General features: G+C 43.4%; 1 protein-coding gene across 3 annotated transcripts; it reads left to right on the top strand.

Annotated features, from left to right (window-relative positions):
- Positions 1-256: 256 nt before the first annotated feature.
- CHST10 (carbohydrate sulfotransferase 10) lies at positions 257-18,900 on the top strand. 3 transcript variants are annotated; one of them, XM_033052721.2, is made up of 6 exons: positions 257-331; positions 5,468-5,602; positions 8,379-8,476; positions 12,739-12,973; positions 15,164-15,269; positions 17,126-18,900. In XM_033052721.2, exons 2-6 carry the CDS (start codon positions 5,503-5,505, stop codon positions 17,661-17,663), a joined length of 1,077 nt encoding a protein of 358 aa, XP_032908612.1. In that variant the 5' UTR covers positions 257-331; positions 5,468-5,502; the 3' UTR covers positions 17,664-18,900. The 3 variants fall into 3 exon arrangements, with proteins under 3 accessions (XP_032908612.1, XP_032908611.2, XP_042634995.1); XM_033052720.2 differs by lacking the exon at positions 257-331 and adding an exon at positions 2,369-2,408 and having other exon boundaries at positions 8,379-8,434; XM_042779061.1 differs by lacking the exon at positions 257-331 and adding an exon at positions 2,369-2,408.
- The last annotated feature ends 1,590 nt before the right edge of the window (positions 18,901-20,490 follow it).

The following is a 20,490-nucleotide window of genomic DNA, read 5'->3' as shown; positions in this document are numbered from 1 at the left end:
GCCCTCGATCCCTGCCTCTCTCCCTCCCGCCTTCGGGCGGCCGGGCGCGGCGCTGCGTCTTCTGGCAGCCGAACCGGGCCGTCCCCGCGGCGGCCTTCACCTTCCTGCCCTTCCCGGCGGCGGGGCTGGGGCCTGCCCGCGGCCCCGGGAGGAAATGGAGGCGGCAGGGCCGGGCGGCGGCGGCAGGGGCTGAGCGGGGCCGGGGAGGCGCCGCCGCCGCCCGCAGCCGGGCGGGAGGGATGCGCCGGCAGCCGGGGCCGCCCGAGCGGGCCGGCCGTGCCGCCGAGTGAGGCGGGACCCCGCGGCTGCGGGCAGCGGCGCTGGAGGGCCGGTAAGCCGAGGAGGGGCCGGGCAGGGCCACGGGGGGAGGCCTGGCGGCCGCCAGCCCCAGGAGGAGGCTCCTCCGACACCCCGGGGCGGGCGGGGAAGCCAGCGGGCGCTGCGGGCATGTGTTGTCCGGGGAAGCCCACCCAGCTTCGTCCTCCTCCCCAGAACGGGAAAAGTTTGTCTATTCATCCAGGTCCTTGCGTCCCGAGCCGGGCTGGGACTGGGGCTGGGCATTGCCTCGGCTCGTCCCCTGCCGGTCAGAGCACGGCCCTGTCCCCTCATCTTGGCGGGGACCGCTCTGGTCTTACGGAATGAGTGGGGCACCCGTGAAGCCTGGACGCAGGGGAGAGAGGAGCCGCTGCCGTTCCCAGCTGTGAAGAGCATGGGGTGCCCGCTGGAGTGGGAGCTGGTGTCTGTCAGGGCAGGACGTGCGGGAGGCGAGGCAGGGTGGCCGCAGCTGGGGCCGCGGGACGGGCGCGCGCCGGGCCTGCCCCGGGTCCCGCGGCTGGTACCGGCGGTGATGGCCCGGCGGGTCCCGCGGCTGGTACCGGCGGTGATGGCCCGGCGGGTCCCGCGGCTGGTACCGGCGGTGATGGCCCGGCGGGTCCCTCGGCTGGTACCGGCGGTGATGGCCCGGCGGGTCCCGCGGCTGGTACCGGCGGTGATGGCCCGGCGGGTCCCGCGGCTGGTACCGGCGGTGATGGCCCGGCGGGTCCCGCGGCTGGTACCGGCGGTGATGGCCCGGCGGGTCCCTCGGCTGGTACCGGCGGTGATGGCCCGGCGGGTCCCTCGGCTGGTACCGGCGGTGATGGCCCGGCGGGTCCCTCGGCTGGTACCGGCGGTGATGGCCCGGCGGGTCCCGCGGCTGGTACCGGCGGTGATGGCCCGGCGGGTCCCTCGGCAGGTACCGGCGGTGATGGCCCGGCGGGTCCCTCGGCTGGTACCGGCGGTGATGGCCCGGCGGGTCCCGCGGCTGGTACCGGCGGTGATGGCCCGGCGGGTCCCGCGGCTGGTACCGGCGGTGATGCCCCGGCTGGTACCGGCGGTGATGCCCTGTCCCTTGGTTCACATCCCGCTGACAGGTGACCTGTGTGCGCAGGGAGCGCTCCGGGCCCCAGCAGGAGCTGGAAGAGCAGACACTCAGGCCTGTTAGTACCGTCGCGGGGCGGAGAGCCCTAAGAAAGAACCAGCCTGTTCCGATGTATGTTACAATGTTTAGCCCCACACACCTTGCCAAAGGAGCTTCTGTGGTACATGTCAGTCTGAAATTTTTTAAAGTATAACAAATTGGCCAGATTTTCTTGCCTGTAAGATAACACAAAGGAGGCATTGATGAGAATGGATTAGGTTGTCCCACTTGGCTGTTGCTTGGTCTTACCAGTTCATTTCTAGTGACACCAGTCATCATGTGCTGATGGACAAGCAGTTGGGAGTTTGAGCCTCCTGGCGAGACTGCCATTGATGCTGCAGGGACTGTCCTGCCAAGGAACCCTTGGGCAAGCAGCATTAAGCTGCAGAGCAGAGACTGGGCATTGAGTCTTAATGTTGCTTACATATTTCACACTTTGTCCCACCATTCTTGAAGATGGCAGTCTTCTACGAAGAATGAGTGTTTATTTGAGGTAGCAGGTTACTTGTGGGTCACGGGTCAAGCCTGCAACTCTCTCTTGATCTTTGGTTCATGTTTGTGTTGTGTGTTGGGGTGTGTGTGTTGGTCATCCTATTTTCCTCATGCAAAACCTTTCATCTGGCAAATCTGAGGGTTATGGGACAGTTTGTGATAGCCCTGTGAGAGAACAGAGGAATGGGTGGGGACAGGAATTTTGAGATATTGTGCTCCTGAAAAGTGTAGGATTGCAATAAGAGGGAGAAAGTAACCAGAAAGCTGTGTATTTCGGTGTGAGAAAGTGGACTAAACCTTCACATATTTCTTGCTTTTGTCTGCTTGTAAAGAAAAAATTGTGTTTTAGACAACCAGAAATAGAAGATTGTTTTGGAAGCTGAAGGAGCCTTCTAAAGAGAAAAACTAGAAGCTAGTCCATGTATTTACTGGAAAATGCAAGAGAGGCAACAGAAATACAGTAAGGTTAGAGATAAAATAGGAAATGCAGTTGCCCCATGTGAAAACAATAAAAATATTAAGGTAGAAACAGAGAAACAACATCAACACATCATTAAAAAAAAGTATTGTATAGGTCACTGCATTTAAGTGATTGAATAGTTCTGCTTCTTGAGCTCAGTGATGAGCTGCTGATACCAGATGTACTTTAGGATGCTAGAAGTGAGTAATGGTGTAGTAACATCATAATTACATTATGACAGAACCTCTGAAAAGACTCTTACATTCATGAGTATGGTTGTAGATTTCCTGTGCACGTTAAAAAAAAAAAGAGTAGACAAAACTATTTAATGTTTTCTTCTCAGCTTTCATGTCTTGAGGGGTAAAAGTGGTGGTTCTTATGGATGTGCCTGCAATTATGACCCCTCTCTAATGTGGTAATTGTACTACTTGTAGGTGACTGGCTGAAATGCTCTGCTGTCCCTACAACACAGGACCTGGCAGCAGGGTCCTCTCTACACTAAGTGCATTTCAGGTCAGAGCACATAGGAACTGCATTTCCCATGTGATTTAACACAATTTCTTAGAAATCCAATACATAAATTACATAAGGGGATATAGATCAATAGTCCTTACTGAATGGTGTGCATCCATCACTGTTACAGATGTGGGCAGCCTAACAGGGATGTAGAACAAATATACTGAGTTGGGCAGAGAGGTTTGGCCCAGACTTTTCATTATACCTCGAAAAGCCCGTAGCTGATGCTTAGAGATTTTTCCTCCTGCAGAGTGTTCTCTGCAAGCTTCTGTCAGTCTGCTGCATTCAGTGTTTTGAATGTTGAATGGTTCTCATGGTTTTAGCAGAGCTGCCTAAAAACTGTCATTGCTACAGTTCTATGCCTTGAATCTGATCAGAATTTTTGTCTTCTGTGGGAGCTGGAAAAGAATACAATATCTGAGAGTAAAGGGAACAAATCTCAGTGCTTAAATGGAAGATGGTGGTAGACTGAAAAATGAGGACCTTTGAGATTTGGTGGTTTTCAGAATGAATCTTAGGGCAGGTTTGTACTAGTGCAGTGAACTACTTAGCTAAAAAGAGGCCAGTCTGATGGAATTCCTATGATACTTGCCTTTCCTGGTCAACAGTTTTCCAGATCATGAAGAATAAACATGTTTTGGGTGTTGTGTGATCAGCTGTCAGCCAGGGAATTGCAGCAAAAACCAGGAGATGGCAAACATTGTCTTAATGGAGGTCACAGAACCTGTAATAGTCCAAAAGATAGTCGATACCTTAGTATAGTTGTGGTGTTTTTAAAAGTTCCTTAAAATGGACTCATGAAAGAAGAGGGGGAAAGAAATGAACTTTCAGAAGCCAAGCTGAAAAGTGCTGAGAAGATTAAAGTAGGCCTGAACACTGCCACTAGCTATTTTTTTCCCCTTTAACTGGAGATACTCAGTTCTTTTCCTCCTCTTACCAATTTTGCATACATCATTTGGGTCCCAAGTGTGTTTTGAACTGCTTGACTGCTTGCACAGGCTTTCAGCATATCCTGAAGATGGTTCAGTGCTGTCAACTGTGGAGAGAATTCTTTCTGGAAACATTTGCATCACTGGAAGGCAAAAGCTAGTTGGAAAAGCAATTGGCACCTGTAGTACTAGTGATGTTGCAGGTGGACAGGCTGAAACAACATTAAAAACAGGCTTACTTCTGTTCTTGAAGCTTCATGGCAATGAAAAAACTGGAATACTGGTATATGACTGTAAAACTTAATAAATACTTCCTCAGAAGTATTAACTAACATTTTTTTTGCATCATAACTAGGAATGAGGGCATCTGTTGTATTCCTTGGCAGTTCACTTAAATGGCTGTATAGAAATTGTGATTGCAAACCATGCAGATGTGGCTCTCATTGAAGTTGCATATGGCTACTTTAGGACTGAGTTTGATCCTATTGGTAGTTATAGGATTGTTGTAAGGATGTCGTGGTTTGAGATTTTTGTATTAGATCCTCTTTGGTTAAATGTTCAGATGTTGTGTTGGTTGTGTCCTCAAAAGGAAGCATTCACTCTTTTCAGCACCTGAGTGCAGCCCTTCAGGTGTCTTATCTCTCCAGCAACAGTAGAGACAATAATGCTGTATTTTTGTAGGGTTTGGATGTGGGCTTTTTTTTGTATTTGCAGTGGAGCTTTCACAGATGCCTGTGTGTACCCCCGTGTGTATTGCCCATCAGAAGCTGGAAATTCAGCTAAAGATACAGCTTAAAATTTTCCATTTCTTTTAGTGGTGGGGAACTTCAATCTTTTTTTTATCATTGGTTTCCTTATATCTAATCTTACAGTCATAGAAAAGAATTTATTAAGATAGTTTCAAAATCAGGGTAGAACTGTGTGTATTCAGTAAATTCCTGTGCGTGATTTCGTTGCTTATTAAAACTGCAGTCTCAATTGTTTGGGTAACCCTTCCTGCGCTCCTGAGGAAGTTCTGTCTTTGAGTCTTACCTGCAAGGATATAGCTACAGGTAGTAGGCACTGCTGCAAGGAAACTGAAACATATTTGGCCAGCTTAGGATTAGTGTTCCAGCTTGATAGCTTCCAGCCTGGAATTTCTGTAGCTGGACGGGGAAGAGTCCATGTTATATGTCATAAACTGACATGGGATAACCAAGTAGTGTTAATGTTACATTTACTGCTGAGAGCATTCTCTACTTCTTCGTTCTCCCTTCCTTTCCTACAATGGGCTGTCTTGCTAAGCTGAATAAAAAAATAAACTCTCCTTCAAAAAAGTTGGGGTTATTCAGACCAACAGTGCTATTCCCAGCACAAGCAGGAGGGGGAAATGTGTTCACAGGGGTGAAGGGTGAAGCAGTGAAGCCTCCCTTTGATAGCAGCAAGTGGTTACATTGCCTCAGCCTTAAGGTTAGTTAAAAATACAGCTGAATGGACAAAAAGTAAAAAGTGAAATCTACTGCTCTGTTTTATGACACACATACATATTAAAGTTTTTTCTTTTTGGTTATGGAAAGTATTTTTCTGAACTGTAACAAAAATAATTATTGTGTCAATCTTTTCTCTTTCAAACAGGAAGTGCCAGCTTTATATGGCTCACATCTGACAACATGCACCACCAGTGGCTGCTGCTAGCTGCATGCTTTTGGGTGATATTCATGTTCATGGTTGCTAGCAAGTTTATCACATTGACTTTTAAAGACCCAGATGGTAAGTTTAGCTTTAATGTTTGATGTGAAACAGAAAATTGAATAGTGCTTCACAAAAATGCTCTTTTGTATGAAAAACAGTTCTTGGTGTGTTATCACTTCTGAAGTAGGACTGAGAACAGAACAACTAAGTTTCTGGAAGTGACAGTGCTGATATTCAGCTCCTTTTCATGGTAGAAGAATACAAATCTGCATCACAGGAGATTTTGTTTTGGTGGTTAAGAACAGAAAGGATCACGCTTGGCAGTACTGTCTTGGTAGGTCTGCTTTTTCAAATACATTTAGTTTCAGTATTGTGATCTACCTGAAGTAGAAATTATGTACAAAACCAAGAAAGCATTGTTACCTGTTCAAAGTCAGAAGAGACTCAGAAGATATGAGGAGTTCATTTCACATGATACTAGTTTCTGTCTTTTTGTCACTGCTTGTCTTGTGGCTGAGGCATTATGTAAAACTTGTGGAAAGTTTTATTTCAGTTGCAATGCACTTTGCCTAGCCACCTCTGGCCTGCTTCTTGCATTCATTCAGTTTTATCCCCTGCTGTTTGACTTGTAAACAGCTTATAGGCTTTGCTTAGCTTAAGTAGCTGAGATATTAAGATGATGAGGAATTTAAGCCAGTTGATGACACCACATAGCATGTTAGTTTTGTGTCTGCTGGGGAGCTGCTCTTACAAAGCCATCCTACTGAGAGTTTTGGGTGAAGGTGACGATATGACTTTGAGTCTTAAGAGATCTGTGTTTCTGCATCTTTCTAAGACATGCAAAAAATACATAACTTTCGAAGCATTGGCACTTGTGCCATATTTCTCAATAACTTGATAATGGGTAAATACATTAGGTGTATCTTTATAAATAGTATGCATCTATGTGAAGATTTATTCAGCAGGTCTTACAGAGGAGACCTGTAAGACTAACCTAGCTTTCCTTGGACCTAGCTGTTCTGTTCTGATACATCTGCAAATCAGCTAATCTTATGTTAGGTAGTTATGTCTTCCAGTATTTCCCTCTATGCCAACTCTTGTTTCCTAGCTCAGGTATTCTTTGGGTGGTTCTTTTAATCAGAATTTGTCAGGAAAATTAAAACTAGTTTTTAAAAAAATAATTACTAGAGCATAGCCTCTGCATTTACTTGCTTTTTATTATCTTGGTTTTTATTTTTTTTTCCTCTATGCTGAATCTTCCACTCCTTTTGAATAGTTCTCTGAGCAGATGACATATAAATTCTTAAGCTTGTCCTGCAAGGGCATGACTGGTTAAGTGTATATATGTGTTGAAGTGTTTTTAATAAAACTAATGAATGGAATTACTTTGATTATACCAACAGAATTTTGGAGGAAGTCCAAACAGGATGGCATATCCTGGAGAAGCTCCTTTAGACTTAATAAAATATGACTTGTCAGAAATTTTTCTTATTTGGATGTGTCTTCTTAGCAATAGAATAAAACCAGCAGATGCTCAGTGAATCAATGTTCTTCTGTTTGAGCTTTTTACTGATGTCTTGGGTGCATGAGCAATAGGAACTTCTTAAGGAGCAATTTTCTATCCATCATTCCTAGTAGCATCTACAGGCATGCTTTTATGCAATGATAGTGAAAAATAGTTCAGCTGCTCTTTCACTGAATCAGATTGCTTGTATTTTACAGAAGAACTCCACGAGGTAAGTCTGTGCACAACAATAATTACAGTTTCTGAATGCTTGAATGCTTACATTGCTTTAAGTTTTAACTTGCTTTTCCATGCATGGCCTCTGTTAAAATCCAGTGTAGGCAGAGTAGAGTACTCCCTGATGAAAAGGACATAGGCAATGCACATGTTTTCTCAACCATGAAACAGTAAGCCCCTGTGGATGCAGATGAGAAAACATTCATGGAAGAATCTGTATGAAAGGAAAAGTAATGCAGTATAGATGGAAAGAGATTTTCAGGGAGAAATCATGTTCTTTTTGCTTTGTAGTTAGGGAAAGCTGCTTAGAGTTACTTTTGATCTTTCTGCATTTTGTAGACTAAAGCTATAACCTTGCGTTATTTTTTGGTTTTTCTGTACCGTACTAAATGCAAAAGATGAAAAGGGTTCTTCCTTACATACTTTAATTTGGTCTCAAACCATTAGCTGCCTTAAAATCGCTAAAAAAGAACAAGAGTATCAGCTGAGTTTCTTGTTGTTGTGAGAATCTCTAAGGAAGGCCATTGGTCCAGTAATAAAGGAAGAGGAATTTTATTTATTGTTGATTATAGGTGCTTACTTAAAGCACCACAGAAATAAAAGGGTGCCCATAACGACACTTTTCTTCTGTATGTTTAATAGTCTACAAAAGAAGAAACATTTCTGCTGGTATAAGGGGAAAGAGGAACCTTATTTAAGTTTTTATTTGGATATGCTTTGGCAAGTTCATTGAAAAACAAAAATTTCCTGTGCACATGTCCATATAGTTATATATATTGTCTATCAAGTGCAGTATTTGGATTCAGACTTGATGTGTCTCTGCTCACTTTCTAGAAAAAAGCAAAGAAAACAATCAAAAAACCAAGTAAAATATAATGGGTATATTTCTTTGTTAAAACTCAAATGAAGTTGCATCAAAATTCCCACAGAGTACGTCCTTTAAAATATTCATAGTCTGTATCTGTGTTGTCTAGTACCTTTCCATGTAGAAACAAATCTTAGTGTTTTGTAAGCTTTATACAGAAAGTAAAGTTCATGCGTTTTAGTTGTAAAGCAGAAATAGTTGCTTTCCCCTCACCTTCTGTAATGCTGTTGTCTCTCTCCCTTCTTTAGGCTATGGTGCCAAGCAAGAGCCATTGATACTGACAGCTGTGACAAAAGTGGAGGAGGTACATGTGCCGGAGGAAAAGCATTGGCCTGAAGAATTCCAGGTTCATACTGTTGAGATAAGGATTATGTGTATTAAAGAGTAGAAGAAAATAAGAGATAAGGAATAAGGAAGGGCTTCCTGTTGTTAAGATGAATTACTAGACAGGAATTATTTATTCAGACTGTTCTATTTAGATAGAACTGACAGAATTACAGTAATTTCACGAACACAAGCCACACCATTTTGACTAAAATTTTGCTCCCACACCGGAAATGTGGCTTATACTCAGGAGCGGCTAATATGTGAATAATTTTCTGACATTTACAACCCCAGAAGTACCAGCCAGGGTGCCGAGCCGAGCACCTGCCACTAAAAGCCGGCATTTCGCGATTGTTACAAATTGTTACTCTGTTGCGCCGTGGGTGGAGCCTGGCTCCCTGCAGGCAGCACGAGGGGCGGGGAGAGAGGAGGGAGAGCTCTCTCCTTCCCTCCTCTGCCGCAGCCCTGGGGAGAGATGGGGGGACCCCGTGCCACCATCCCCGCGGCTTGGGGAGGAGGCGGGGGCCCCGTGCCGCCATCCCCGCGGCCCATGGGGTAAGCGGGGGGCTCCTGTCCCCGCCTGCCGTGGCAGGAGCAGGCAGGCTCTGTCCCCGCCCGCCGCCACGGGAGTGGGGGGGCTTCATCCCTGCCTGCCACCGCGGGGCAGCACCGGGCCGGGGCAAGCGAACCCAGTGGCAGCGGCGGCCGGCCCCAAGCAGCCCCGCCCAGCAGCAGCGCCGGGCTGGGCCACCTGGCCCCGTCGGCAGCCCTGAGCGGGCCGAGCCTGCACAGCCCAAGCCGAGCCAGTAAAACCCCCGCCATGCTGCGGTTCTGTTACTAATTGGCAACTTTGTTGCACGAACGACAGAGCAGCTTATACTCAGGTGCGGCTTATTTATGGACAAAGAACGAAATGTTTACCAACACCCAGAGATGCGGCCTATAGTCCGTGCGGCTTGTATTCGTGAAATTACTGTAATTTTAAGTTCACAAAACTGGTTTGTTACAGTAACCTGCTGTCTTGTTTCATCTGAATGATTCAACTTAATGTGTTTCCATTTCTAGAAGAAAATTGTTACAGTACTCCTTTATCAAGTCAGGACAGTTGTTTTTGTTAGCCTTTTTAATATAATGGCCCAGTTTTGGATTATTTGTGTTCTGTCTTTCCATAGTGATCAGGTTTGTGGTTGTTGAGGGCAAGCCTGTGTCTTCTCTATTCTCTTTGATTTCTGCCAGTCGCTCTGTTTCTTTTTATCAGTGTCAATTTTTTTTTCATGTTTTGTGCTCTTTGTGTTTCACATTTCAGCATTTTTCCAAAGTAGAACATGAACACAATAGTAGTCAATACCAGTTGATCTTTTAGATGCATAGTTCTGTGCTTTCAGCAAATTCACAATGAAACTCTGAAAATCCTTTATACAAATGTAAATTTGAGACTAGTTTTAGAGTGGGCTTTTTTTTTTTTTGCATTAGTACATAAGTTGTCTTATGTTTAAAGTATTTTTGTGATGCATCATGGAAGGTAAGTTAGCTGTATAAATGTGACTCTTTTTGTTTTCATTTTTCAAAACTGTGAAATTTAAGTTACCTTCAAAATACTTGGGAAAAACACTTTGTTCAGTGGAAGGCTGGCGGATGTGTAGTGAGTTTTAATAGCTTTCTTTATTAGTATGGAAGAGGATAATAAGATTTCTGGATCTAAAGCAATTCCCTCTTGACTTCCTGACAGCATGAAATGTAGAATAACAACATTAATTTTAGTTGCATGCAGAAAGAATTGTTTGGACAGATAAAATAATCTGACAGACTGTTGAGATTACATTCTGAGCAGGGGGTGTTGGAGAAGAGTAACAAACAGAAAAAGTAGATTTTTTTTCCTTATGGAAGGTTAGGACAAAAAGTAAAATAATTCTTTTTTTCATGTGTAGCTTGGACACTGTACCTAAAGTCATAGAATCACAGAATGGTTGGAGCTGGAAGGGCTCATTGAAGATCATCTGGTTCCAAGCCCTCTGCCATGAACAGGGACACCTTTCATTAGCCCAGGTTGCTCAGAGCCGCATCCAACCTGGCCTTGAACATTTCTGGGGTGGGCCATCCAGCCTGCTTCTCTGGGTAACATGTTCCAGTGCCTGACCACCCTCATAGGCAACAATTCCTTCCTAATGTCTAAACCTAATTTTTTTTCCACTTGAAAACCATTACCCCTGTCTTGTCACTACAGGCCCTGGTAAAAAGTCTGTTTTTCTTACAAACCCCTTGTGAGCACTGAAAGGCTGCAGTGAGGTTTTCCTGGAGCCTTTTCTTTTCTGGGCTGAGCAGCCACAGCTCTCTTAGCCTGTCCTTGTAAGAGAGGTGCTCTATCCCTGGCAATCTTCCTGACCATGGCCTCCTTGGGACCTTCCCTTAACAGGTCCATGTCTTTCCTGTGCTAGGGCTGCCTGTAGCACTCCAGGTGGCAGTAGAGCAGAGTACAGGGGTAGAATTACCTCTCTTGACTTGCTGACCATGGTGCTTTTTTATGCAGCCCAGGGTGCAGTTGGCTTAGTGGGCTGTGAGTTCACGCTGCCAGCACATATCCAGTTTTTCACTCATCAGTATCCCCAAGTCCCTGGCAGGGTTGATCTCAATCAGTTCTTCATCTAGTCTGTATTGATATTGGGGATTTCCATTTAAGTAAGTGGAAAGGTGAAAATTTGTCTGTAGAAATTTAAACTTATCCATTACCTCTTAAGAGGAGAAGCTCCTTTTTTCTCTCACTCCACTAGTTGTGAGGCAAGAGGTGGTTGTGGTTCCTGTCTTAGTCTCAGAAAAATGAGAAGTGTGAAACAATTCATCCATTTTTGGGGAGAGGTATCCTGCTACTTCTTTTATTTGTCACACTGATGCTCATTGTTCACATTTGTATTCACCTGATTTTATTTCAGCTTGGATAAATGGAAGCACTGAATGCCTACAGGTGCTAGAGAACAACACTGAACTTTTATCCTAAATTTTTTCCCAGCTAGATGGGTTACAAAATATTTTGAGTTGGAAGGGACTCACAAGGATCATCGAGTCCAACTCTTAGCCTGCACAGGACATCCCCAAGAATCACACCATGGGTCAGCCCCATCTTCTCAGAGCTTAAAGGGTTATATTGAAATTCTTCTACTAACCTCTCAGAAGCTTTCTTACAGGTTGTTGAAACTTTGTGGGAGTTGCAGTATTCGATCAAGGCATGTTTTATCCACACAGATAAGACCCTGCTGCTGTGCAGCAGACTTAAATTGTTGTATGGAAAAGCTCTTAGTGCTGTATACTACCATGTACAGTAATTTCACGAATACAAACCGCACTGACTATAAGCCGCATCTCCGGGTGTTGGGAAACTTTTCGTTCTTTGTCCATACACAAGCCGCACCCTATTATAAGCCGCTCTGTCGTTCGCAGGGAGGACCCGCGTGCAACAAAGTTGCCAAATAGTAACAGAATCGCGGGATGGTGGGGTTTACTGGCTCGGCTCGGGCCGTGAGGGCTCAGGGCTGCTGACGGGGCCAGGTGGCCCAACTTGGCACTGCTGCTCGGTGGGGCTGCTTGGGGCCGGCCGCTGCCGCTGCTGGGCTCGCTTGCCCCGGCCCGGCGCTGCGCTGTGGTGGCAGGGGGGCACAGAGCCTGCCAGCACCTGCGGCGGTGGTGGGAGGCGGGGATGGAGCCTGCTGGCACCCGCGGCGGCGGCAGGTGGGGCGGGAGCCCCCTGCCTCCCCCCGAGCCACGGGGCCAGCAGGAGGGAGCCCCCTGTCTCTCCCGGCTGCGCTGCCTGAAGGAGGGAGCTCCCCCGCCTTCTCCCCCCCCCCCGCCCCGTGCTGCCTGCATGGAGCCCGGCTCCACCCGCCGCGAAACAGACTGACCAATTTGTAACAATCACCCAGTCCCGGGTTTTACTGGCAGGTTGCTCAAATCGGCGCCTCGGTTTGCATTTCCAGGGTTGGAAATGTCAGAAAATTATTCACATATTAGCCGCTCCTGAGTGTAAGCTGCATTTCTGGGGTGGGAGCAAAATTTTAGTAAAAACGGTGCGGCTTGTAATCGTGAAATTACTGTAATGGGAGTTGAACCGGTGTACAGCAGCAGCACAGGAAGCAAACTGTGGACTGTTCCTTCAGTTAATACATAGCAATGCTTTAATCATGAATCTGGGAGTTGTTAGGGTGCATAGTTTGGGGATTTTTATACATTAGAATTTGATCTGAGAACTAAAATCTTTAACGTTTGTTTTTTCTTTCTTCTCTGCATTTCATAAAGCCAACTGGAAAAGCTTTTTCAGGAAATCTAATCCACCAACCACTTGTTCATATGGAAAGACTTGAGCTTCTCAGGAATGTCTGCAAAGACACTGCATTGAGAGATCTCTCTCATACCGCAGTTTCCAAATTCGTCTTGGACCGAATATTTGTGTGTGACAAGCACAAGATCCTGTTTTGTCAGACGCCAAAAGTGGGCAACACTCAGTGGAAAAAAGTCTTGATCGTTTTAAATGGTATCTACTTTTCTGTGGGTGTGTGGGTTTCTTTGAGGAGGAGATGAAATTGCTCTAACTGGGGCAACTAAAATGGATTCTTTCTGCGTTTCTGTACACTGATATTTAATTTCAGCTTTTCATTTATCACAGTTGTTTCTAGTCCTTTCGAAACCTCCCCTTTCTGTAAAAATAAGTATTGTTGTTAGTTGGCTCAAAAATTATTTGAGTCATGACAGAGTACCCATCTGCATGTGATAGGTCGATTTCTTATTGTCGATGGGGTGCGCTAATTTATAGAATTTGAAAGTATATGACAAGGTATTATAATTCCTAAGTAACAATAGTATGAAATTTCTGGCTAAAGGCCAGTGACTTTTAACTAGGGATTTTAACCATGAAGAAAAACAGTTAAAACTTGGCAGCTGCTGTTCGTCTATATTGCTGAAGTCTTGTGCGTGTTCTATCAGTGAACCATTGTAAAAGATATGAAGATTCTGAGGTGCAATAGTTTGGTCACCAAAGATATGTTACAAAAGATTACAAAAGAAGGAATCAAGGGACTAGTGTATTTGAAAAATTAGCAAATGAGCTGTATCCCTCAGCAAAACTTTTCTAGCAAGCAGTGCTAACATTAAAAACTTTAATGTTAATTTCATCCTTGCTCCATGGATGCGAGCTAAAAATCTAGCAGAGATACGCCCATACCTATGTGTGTGCATGTTTCTAATAGCTGTAAAAGCCACACTCAAAGTACTAAATATGGAACTATATGAGGGCATTGGAAGTACCTGCTCTTACCAGCATTTGAGAGATAACATGCAAAGAATGCCTCAGGATGGGCAGGGATGTATTGGCTGTGCTAAGTGGACGACCACTCACATCTTAACAGCAAGGAACTTTTCACTTTGAGTTTCCTAGTTCTGTCATGTTGGATAATGATAGAAAATTGCTTCCACATAAACACTGGTCTCTTTTGCTATAAGCTGCCAGTGCACTGGTATTTGCTGATGAAGACTTCTGCTGTGGTTGACCTAACTTTCTCCTCTTTGGGTAGTCTCAGAAGGCAGGGGGAATAATTTATATCCAAATATCTAAGTAGTATTTGGAGGTTCAGGGAATGCAGCTGTGGCACTGTGGGGGAGCTAACTCTGCTGCTGCTTGTACTGAATATGTTCTGTGAATGAATGCAAGGTATCAATTTCTGAGGCTGTCTGATCTGACATCTGTTGCAATTCACCTATGGTACCAAAAAATACAATTGAAAACCTGAAACTGATAGAATACAACCCCAGTCCCCATCCCTCAACCCTGCCCACCTCCAGGAAAAAAAGAAATTTGGAAAACTGAGCAGCTGAGTGGTGTGTATTATTCATTTCAGTTCTGAAAACAAGAAGGCTGTAGAGGCTTTCACTTAACAGGCTTGTTTTGTAGCACCCTGTGCTTGTTGCAGGTTGATATTCTGAAACAATGCTGTTGTGTGAACACTTACGCCTAAAGCCCAAGGGACCACATAAGATATTTCTCAAGATCATAAAACCTTCCAGGATCAGGATACTAAAATGAATGCAGCAGAGTTAAGTGACGTTATTTTTCTTCTCAGCTCATGTGCTTGCAGAAACAAATATCTGGAGACTTACATTGTTAATTTTAGTGCCTTTTAATCTGTGGAGTATTCTCTGATTGGAATTTTTGTTTCAGCACAGCATACTTGTTAAAAAAACTTTATGGACCCTGAAAGCAAAGTACTTTTGCATTGAAGCAGTTCCAAAAGCAGCTCATAGCATTTATTTTTGTTGGTGGTTGAAACTCAGCCAAAAAGCTGGTTCGTTCTTCTGAGATAATCCTGAAAGTCTTCCTCTATTTGTATGTGCAGGCAGAGGGGAAGAGAATGGGGACACTGACTTGTGAGGAGTTACAGGCTTAGACATAATTGCTGATGAAATTTGCATAATATGCTTTTCTGAGAATTTTGGGACCATTTGGTCTCGGACCTTGATATCATATACCCTAAAGAATTTTATCAGTTTTCAGCTTCTCAGTCAGAATCGCTCATAATTTAGCAGTTTTAAACATAGTAACTTTAAATGGTAAAAATAAAGAACAGAGAAAGACATAAAACTGTCAGCCAAAGGCACACATGCTTGCTTATACTCACTGGTTTTTTGTCCCTTGAATTAATCACTTGCTCTCTCATTTTGATTTGTCTAGGAGCATTTTCTTCCATAGAAGAGATCCCAGAAAACATTGTACATGATCATGAGAAGAATGGCCTTCCACGCTTGTCCTCTTTCAGTGACTCTGAAATTAAAAAACGGTAAGCGGCACTGCCAGTGAGTGTGGGAGGACTTTGAGGTCAGTGGTGTCATGAGCAGTCAAGGGTACAGCTGAAGTCTGCATCTGAAACTGAGGGCAGCAGGGTTTCTGCTCCACCACTTGTATTATGGCACTCTTCTGTTATCCTCACAGATGTTGCTATGTCTGCCTTCCTACTGGCTTTGAAGGAGAACACCAATGTAATTTGTGATGTAGTTACGTGAGCCATCTCTCTGGGATATAGGCTTCTGTAATTCAGTGCATACCTAGCTGTTAGATAGTTGACCTTCAGAATAGAAGGTTTAATTGTACAGCCCATCCTGATGTCTCATATGGTAAACCTTAGTGCCTACAGGTAAGATTGTCATTGCAGTAGATTTACTTACTGGGACTGAACTGATTAGATTAAATTGTTAGTGCTTCTTAGTTCCAGAATATTTTCCATTCAGCTGAGCCATGTTGTCTTCCTGTTTAAGTGCTTCTGGTTATTTCCAGAGCCAAAAAATACTCTGCAATAGAACTTCTGCATCACTTTGGCTGATTTTTAACTGTGCCTGCTCTCATCTCTACTAGAGCCTATGCCATGTATAATCCCTGTAAGGGGTGGCAACATGGAGAGAACAGGACATAGGATGACAGTGGACACTTGTAAGCATGTGCTTGCATGCATTTCACCATTCTGAAAAGTCAACCCTTTATACATGTGTCACATGTCAGTAGAGCTCAGTGCAAGGTTTTTTGTTGCATGCTGTGGCACAAGGACATTTATCACAGCTGTGCCTGTAGAATTGAGGTCACTTGTTTGTGTTATTGTGTGAAGGAAAATATTGTTGCTGCGTTCTTGAGAACGTGGGTCTGTTCTCTTCCCTGTGAGCAGCCCTGCAGAAAGGAACTGTTCACCTGGGGGTGAGCCCTAGTTAGGATATATGAAGTTGAATCCATTATTGCTTGGGTTGCTGCGTTCTGCTCAGCATGGAAGCTGTGCTGGAGGTGTGTAACATGGGTGTGGTTGGGATCTGAAATTACCAGGCTTTTAGGTGTGGAAAGCAGGATGATGTGGATCTGTTGATTTAGTTTGAGGACCTCTATCTAGCCCTGCCAGACCAGGAGTAAGTCAGGAGTATCTGAAATCTGATTCAGTGCTGTAGAGGCTGAAGAGTCCATCCGCATCGAATCCATCCATCCTTATTTCAGTGTGGACTGGGCTCTCAATCTCTTTTTCTTAGCTATTAATTGAAATAAAGTTTGTTTTCAATTTATTCTTCCTACAGATAATCTGACTACAGAATATTACATATATTACAGTATGACAGTAATACATGAAATTCAGTTGAAAACTGTGGTCTCATGTTTCTGTGGTGCTCTCAGCCATTATTGAAAGCATGACAAAACTTCAAAATAAAATACCATTCTTAATTTTTTGTACTTATTCAGCAACTTATCTAACTGCCTGCCAGTGAAAAATGCAGCATTCTATGTACATTTAGCTGCACCAATGCACTTTCCCCCATGTCCTTATGTATTTGGCTTTTTGAGCTTGATCACATGACATTACAAATATCTTTAACTTGGAGCTCTCAGTGTCTTTTGTCTCCTGTTTCTTATGGATTGTGATAAGCTGAACTCTTCCAGTTTGAATAAAATGTGAAAACTGGGATAAACTATTTCCTCTTTGTCCTGTATGTAAAAACTGCTAGTAAGAAGACAGAAATTGTGTTTAGTCCTGCTGATTATAATATTGATGCAAGTGCTCTAAGACTCATATTGCTGTGTCTGTTGTCAGTGTTTACGTACATTTCGTAAGTATATGTTAAACACTTTCCTGAATTCTTTAATTTTTTTTCTTCCTCTGTTTAGACTGAATTTATACTTCAAGTTTTTTATTGTTAGAGATCCATTTGAAAGACTTATTTCTGCGTTTAAAGACAAGTTTGTGCACAATCCTCGGTTTGAACCTTGGTACCGGCATGAAATTGCTCCCGGCATCATTCGTAAATACAGAAAGAATCGCACAGAGACCAAAGGGCTGCAGTTTGAGGATTTTGTGCGCTACCTGGGGGACCCTAATCACCGGTGGCTGGATGTTCAGTTTGGTGACCACATCATTCACTGGGTAACATATGTGGAACTTTGTGCTCCCTGTGAAATCACATACAGTGTGATCGGACACCACGAAACCCTGGAGGACGATGCTCCGTATATCCTGAAAGCGGCTGGCATAGACCACTTGGTGTCATACCCCACAATCCCACCAGGCATAACAGTGTACAACAGAACAAAAGTAGAGCGGTACTTTTCAGGAATTAGCAAGAGAGACATAAGGCGCCTCTATGCACGATTTGAAGGCGATTTTAAACTCTTTGGTTATCGTGAGCCCGATTTCTTGCTTAATTGACACCTGGGATAAGATCTGAAATGTATCTCATGGATTACTCTAAACCTGTGTGAATACCAGCTAAAACACTGGCAGAGCTGAGAATGACCATTTGTTTTCTAGCTTTTTGATGTTGCTCCACTTTTCAGTGAAATATTTGTCATATGAACAAGTAGGGGCTTATAGTTGTTGTTTCCTGACCATGTTTTCAGTACATGACATTGCAATCTGTTAGGAATTATGTCTCTGTTATCTAAAATACAGAATTTGACTTCTCCCCTCTTCCCTTTAGGAAAAAAGAGGGAGAACAAATGGGCTATGATCTTCCTCTCCTCCCAGACAGAATGCCATTTTTGAAATGTTGTGAAGTATTTATAAAGATGGCAATTTCACTGGAGCTTAACCCTGACACTTGGGTAAACACAATGATTCCTGCTCATGAGAAAGTCATGTAGTCTCCCATGAACTTTGTAAATGAGAGGCCAGTACAAGACTAGAAATTAATTAAATGCTTGACAAATATAACCATCTAGGTTCTGTCACGTGACTGTTACAATAGCGCTGATCTATTCCCATTCTTGTTTGTCAAAAAATGAATCTAATTAGACAGAAGCTTTTAGAGATGCAAGAAAAGGAACTGGTTGCACACCCCAGTTGTCTCTGTATTTTTGTCAAGTGTTTACTGTATTTACTACTGATGTATTGAGCCTCATAATTCTACTTTTGATTTTCAAGAAGTTACTTAACTCCTGGCTGTGTAAGTTATGTGAGAACACCAGCTGCAAGTGGAGCATAGAAAAAATATGAAACTGTTAAGGGAACTGTTAAGGAAAATTAATTTAAAGTATCAGTTGTATTTGTGGGAGCACATATAATAATCGCAAGATGCTCTCACACAATTTAACTTTGTCTTTTCTTCTAACAGTTAAGATTAATAAAGAAGTTACAAAAGCAAGATGTCATATTAAAGAGTTGCTTACTTGGATTAACAATCCACCTTTTTCTTATATTCAGCCTTGCTCATTCAGTACCTCAGAAGAAAGTTTATCTGCCTCTGAAAATTCATCTCCCTACTGCTAAAGGAGAGGAGGAGACAAGATAAATCCCTGATTTTTCCGGTGATGCACTGCCACAGTGTCCCAAGTGAAAAGTGACTAACACTTACGTTACTGATGTGGTAAATTGGCTATTTGCCAAGAGTTTAAATGTCACCTCAATTTGTGTACCCGTTTTATGCATTAAAAAAAACAGAACTGAATTGAGTGGATGCAACCATCATATTTGCTTGTGCTTGTATTGTGTCTTATAAAGAGCAGGCTCATGTCTGAGTTTACCCAGCAATAACAATCAGTGTGCTACCCTGTCCTGCAGACAATGGAAGAGAGATAGACCAAATATCTGAAATACAAGAATTGCTCTGTGAACTGTATTTTTTTTAAATCATAGTCTCAAAAGATTTATTTCCAAATCAGCATAATGTTGCTGGCTAGAAATGCTACTGATGTCCAGTTCTATGGAATCTGCTTTTAAATCCAGCCACTGTTGTTTTTTTGATAGCTTTCTGTATTAACACAAGGAAGCATCTTGTTCTTGTGTAAAAGGAAAGCTGTGCCAAGCTGACATGTGCTGCTACCCACAAACAGGAAGCCCTGTTGTAACTGGAAATTGTTTCAGAAAGATCTCAACAGAGGAACTGAAATAAAGGAGAATCATTAACTGGGCATTGTTAGCAAGAGAATAATCCAAGGTGGCAAAGTTGGAAGGTAGGATATATTTCAGGTTGTTTTGTTTGGGGTGTTTTTTTTAACAACAATTATAGTGCCCTAACTTGTTAGTTCTTAAGCAATGATAAAAAGGTGCTAACAGCTCCAGGTTTTTCTGTGGTTTTCTTAATATGGAAACTTAGTAAAATGCACTGATAAATACATTTTGAAGCTAATAACCTGATTGATTACCTTGCTGCCAATTTAAAATGTAACAGTGAATAATGTATTAGTACATTCAGGCCTTTAAAGTTTAATAAAGTAGAATTGTTTTCCTCTGAAAGTATAAGCTACTGATCACACAGAAGGCAATGTATGTTTTTCTTGGTAAATTACTTAATGTATTGCTTGCTTAAAAGTTGCCAGATGGAAAGTGCTACATAAATACTAAGTAATAACAGTTTTTTCTGATAGCTTTCTCTGTATTGAGTTCTCTCCGCCAACTGTGAACAGAGCTACGGACTGACCTAGGCAGGGGTGTATAATCCCCTCCCATCTCTGTGCTTTTCAGGCTGGAACTGGAATGCACATTATCATTTTTTCAAATGCCAAGTTTCTCCTTTCAGTTGCATGTTCCTGAGCTGTATTTTCTAGAAGCATGAGGTGTTTTTTTTTTCCTTACATGGCTGAGGTAACACTGGTGCAATTTTGGCACGTCTCTTGGGGAAAGTTGTATACCATGATGGTCCTTGGCACGGTGTGGTAGGGTTCTCCTTGAATTGATGCAGTGCAGGCAGGATAAGTCAGAGTGTGCTGTGTTAGGGAGGATGCCCTTGCCATGCTAGCTAGGATAAATTAAATGCTTGTGGTTTGTTTTAGCTTGATTATACTCTGCACAAGAAGAGTGTGCTGTGTTAGGGAGGATGCTCTAGTTAGGATAAGTTAAATGCTTGTGGTTTGTTTTAGCTTGATTGTACTCTGCACAAGAAGAGTGTGCTGTGTTACGGAGAATGCTCTAGTTAGGATAAGTTAAATGCTTGTGGTTTGTTTTAGCTTGATTGTGCTCTGCGCAAGGCTTTTACAAGTGTAGTCTCAGTGGCATGCACAAACATAATTTGGCTATTCAGATGTTATTTGCATACCAC

This window comes from Catharus ustulatus, chromosome 2 (assembly GCF_009819885.2).
Source record: "Catharus ustulatus isolate bCatUst1 chromosome 2, bCatUst1.pri.v2, whole genome shotgun sequence".
Lineage (NCBI taxonomy): Eukaryota > Metazoa > Chordata > Aves > Passeriformes > Turdidae > Catharus > Catharus ustulatus.
The sequence above is the reverse complement of the archived record's forward strand: the minus strand, read 5'-3'. Positions and strand labels throughout refer to the sequence as shown.